At 39.4% G+C, this 4,064-nt stretch overlaps 1 protein-coding gene across 1 annotated transcript; it reads right to left on the reverse strand.

Moving 5' to 3' along the window:
* Positions 1-542: 542 nt before the first annotated feature.
* On the reverse strand, positions 543-1,247 carry LOC108598003 (ryncolin-1-like). The gene is made up of 2 exons (XM_017984619.1): positions 715-1,247; positions 543-654 (listed from the first exon to the last, which is right to left on the reverse strand). The coding sequence occupies exons 1-2, from the start codon at positions 1,245-1,247 to the stop codon at positions 543-545; spliced, it is 645 nt and encodes a 214-aa protein (XP_017840108.1).
* Positions 1,248-4,064: the final 2,817 nt, after the last annotated feature.

Here is a 4,064-nt window from a genome sequence, read left to right on the forward strand (position 1 = left end):
TAACAGTTGCCCCAAAAAGAGAACGAAGAAGACGTCGCCAGACAACAAGAACGCAGAGCGATAAATCAGCAACAACAGCAGCGCGTTGAACAATTTTGCCAGCTTACAACGCTTCAGCTTTCAGCTAACTGTGCCAACGTGGCACACACACACACACAGACAGACACTAACACAGCTTGCCACAAATAGATTTTAAATTTATAAATTATGAGCATTTGTTGCGGCAAATTGAAATGTTACGTTTGCCGCGTGCTTGATATTTTCTATATAAAGTAATAAATTGCAACAATTGAAAGACAGTTCCAAAATGAGACGACTAAACTATAACCGCCAAACATAAATCAAGCCTGTCTGTGACACCATTGTGGGTGTTGAGTTTTTATGGTCAAAACCCATTCGGCCAATTGCCACATAAAATGCAGTTAACAGCAATTAAATTTAGGGTCGACACTCTGTCAGTCCTAAAATATAAAAACAAATCCGGAATAAATTTATGTTCAAAATGCACTTTAATAAGCTTTAAAAAATTGAACTTAATTTCTTCAATTAATGGGACGAATAAGCATTTGAACCATCTTAAGCGATTTGTAGTCAAACCAGTGTATCGATTGATAAGCGTCTGTTTCAGTTTTAAAGTACACGCCATTTAAGTTACTGCAATTAAGTAGATAATTATTTACTTGAATGCACGATAAGCAGATCTTAAAGACTTACCAATGGGTACACGACTTATGGTACCACCAGCCTCCCGAACGGATTTCCGTTGCACAGTTACGCCACCAGTTATCATTATCCTGATCATGAGTTGTAAACTTGTGATGCTCGTGATAACGCAGCTGATCTTCAACGTTCACCATGTCTACTGCACCCAAGGACTGCAATTCAAACTTATCATTCTCGCTTCCCACCGTAAAGTTGTCATACCGAATGTGGAAAGTCCCGCCCCTGAATGTTTGCATATAAATAAATAGTTCATATCTCTGCGAGTAAGTTAGACGATGTATTCTCTGAAGTCCTAAGAAAAAATCTCCGCTGGTTTTGTTCAGTCCAAAGCCATCGCGATAAGCTTGCCAATCCTGGTGGAAATCCTGCTGTCCGTTTATTCTTTGTTGGATGATGATCCAACCAGGACCCGCTATGCTGCTGTCAGTGCAAAGTACCTCAAAGGCTTCCAGCCCGGGCACTTTGATCTCATGTACTCCCGGCTGATTTGCAAATGGCTTACAACTGTTGGGAGTGGTCATCATTTTACCTTCCCCTGCACATTTTTCCAGCTGAGCTTGTAGTTTGCTAAGCTCTATCTGATATTTTTCCAGCGCGCTGTTGTGTTCTTTCTGCAGCTCTTTCAATTTTAAGGCAGCGATTGCAGATTGATTGTGAAGCAGAATAATCGTATTATTTAATTTTTCAGTGTTTGCAAAGGCTTCAGTTAAATTGTGTTTTAGTCTGTTGATTAACTCGGACTGTATTAAGTTTGATTGATTAAGTTCTTTTTGTAGCTTGGCATCCATTGCAGCCTCAGACTGGAGAATTGTTATATTATTTTTTAAACTATTATTGTTCGTGTGTGATTCAGTTAAATTGTGTGTTAGTTGTTCAATTAATTGGCCTTGATTTTGTTTTTCCCTTTGTAGTTTACTGAACTTTTCAGCGTCGTCTGCAGATTGAGACTGATGCTTTTTAATTAACTTATTTAGATTTTCAATAGTCTTTGATTTAATGTTCGCATTCGTTATATTATTAGCCCAGTCGCTTATTAACTTTGTTTGCTTTTGGTTTAATCGTTGCATTTGCGCATTACAATTCGTAAGACTTGCAACATTATTTCTGTATTCAATGTTTTGGTCTTTGTTGCTAATTAATGCATTAAGCATCTCATTACTATTTTTACATGAATCAAGTAGCGAATCCTTGGCTTTGATTGATTCATTTAAGGCGATAAGCTTATCTTTCAATTGTTTGTTTTCTTCAATTAATTCATCAACCTTATTCTCGTCTAGTTTTGTTTGCAGCAGCTTTAGATACGATAAGATCGGCTTTAATATATTATAAGCATATTTGCCGCACTGTTTGTCGATGGGTTGAGATGCGCTGCAAAACTACACAAATTTGTTTATAATCAATCTTAAAGTTAAATGCACTTGCTGCTCTCACCATATCCTGTTTGCTAGCTGACGCTTCAGGGCAAGCTGCTAATGCCAGAATAAGTGGAATCAATAGAGGAATCCCCCTCATTGTATCGCTCAACAAACTGCACACGTCTTGAGCTAAGATTGAACTAAAACTATAAACAGCTAAGCATTTAGCATCAAAGCTATTTTATTATAATTTTTTAGAAAGCTAAACTGATAAGAGATATGCGTATGTCAAGTCTAGAGATCAGTTGTCTATCACTTTGTTTCAGCAAGACTTATGGTCACTTAAGTGATCTTTTGAGCTTGACTATTTATAACAGAATCAATGCCAAATACACAGCTCAATTAACAAGCAACCTAAACTTATATGTATTTTCTTCTTCTTTCTCATTGCAGGTAAGTGCTGGAATTCTGATTGTCATGGGTATTTAGCATTTAGACTAATTAATTTACAGCAATTTAGCAGACAAAATCAGTAAGAACAACAAGAAGCGAAAGTTTTCCTTTTTTTTCGGGGGTTTGGTACTTATGCTAATCAAACAAAATCCTGACCTTAGGCAAAATATGTTCGAGCGCATCGTCAAAGACAAACAAATAGAGACCTAAAAATCTTGAGCGCAGTAGCAAAGGAGCGGCAAGCCAAAGTTGTTGCTGTTGTTTATAAAAATAATTAAGAAATATTTTCATGTTTTATAAGTTTTTGGCGCATGAAGCGCAAAACTTTTTAAATAGACAAACTTTTTGTAGCTGCCGTCGTCGTCGTCGTCGTCGTCGTGGCTGCTTGTTTGCTTATAAAATGTTCCCGCAGCCCTTGAAGCAAGTAAGGGATCCCTTGCAGCTGATGCTGATACATTTGGTAAATCTCGAAACAGCTAACAACATACTTCATTATAATATTTTCACTTTTAACTTGCCAGCCCCGAACAAAGTGTGTCTGGCTGGCTAAGGCTCGGGCTCTGGCTCAAGTCCTTGCCTTGTTATTGCGCTTGTTATTGTTATCCATGATGCTGGCTGGCTGGCTGGGTGGCTGGCTGGGCCTGGGGCAATGGCAACGCCAACGCCAACGCCAACATTGGCGTCCAAGTTGAGTGTTCCCTTGACAAAATGTCTAATTTCCGTGCAGGAAAGCAAGAAATTACTTTATGGTTTGTTAATAGCGGGCGGCCTTTTCAAATGCGTACGCTTCGCTTTTGTTGTAAAGGCGCCAAAGCGCCATTGTTTGCGCTCTCTTATTGTTGTTGTTGTTGTTGCTGTTGCTGTAGCTTAAATATTGTGACATATTTTGGTGTAGCAAACTGCGTTTAATGGAAATTTAAACGGTAACAATTACACTTGCGACAAGTTATTGTGGAAAGCGACACCTGCCCCAGCCCCAACGCAACTGTCAAGTCAATGAAACTTTTGCAGCTCTATTGAAATTGTTGGCCAGGGTGCTGGCGCCGTTGCTGCCACCTGATCGTAACACGTGCCACATGGCCAGCATCAACAACTTTGCATGAAGTTAAATGTTTGGCCAACAGGCAGCAGCATGTACCTTTAGGCATCTTAGGAATTTTCATCATCATGTTGTAAGTTCCTTTTTCATTTTGTCTATGTGTCTGTGTGTGTGTGTGTTTGGTCTGGTTTGCTGGCTTTTATATACGCATGGCGTATTAATGCCTTGGGGGCATTTATTTGTGGTCAGCATTAGGCATGCAAAAGTAGCTTGACAACAACATCCTGCGCCTTGGCATGGGCAGGGCATGGGCTTGGGCATGGGCATGGGCATTAGCATAGGCCTGCCTGAGGCCTTAGATTAGAGTTCGCTTTATGCTCTATCAATAAGCCGAGCTAAGCTGCGGCTCTGGTAGTAGCATAGCAACTGTTAAGACTCTTGTTTTTATTTGTCGTTTATAGATGTCATGTAATTAAAGTTGAGTGATGGGTATA

This window comes from Drosophila busckii, chromosome 3L, assembly GCF_011750605.1.
Source record: "Drosophila busckii strain San Diego stock center, stock number 13000-0081.31 chromosome 3L, ASM1175060v1, whole genome shotgun sequence".
NCBI classification, from domain to species: Eukaryota; Metazoa; Arthropoda; class Insecta; order Diptera; family Drosophilidae; genus Drosophila; species Drosophila busckii.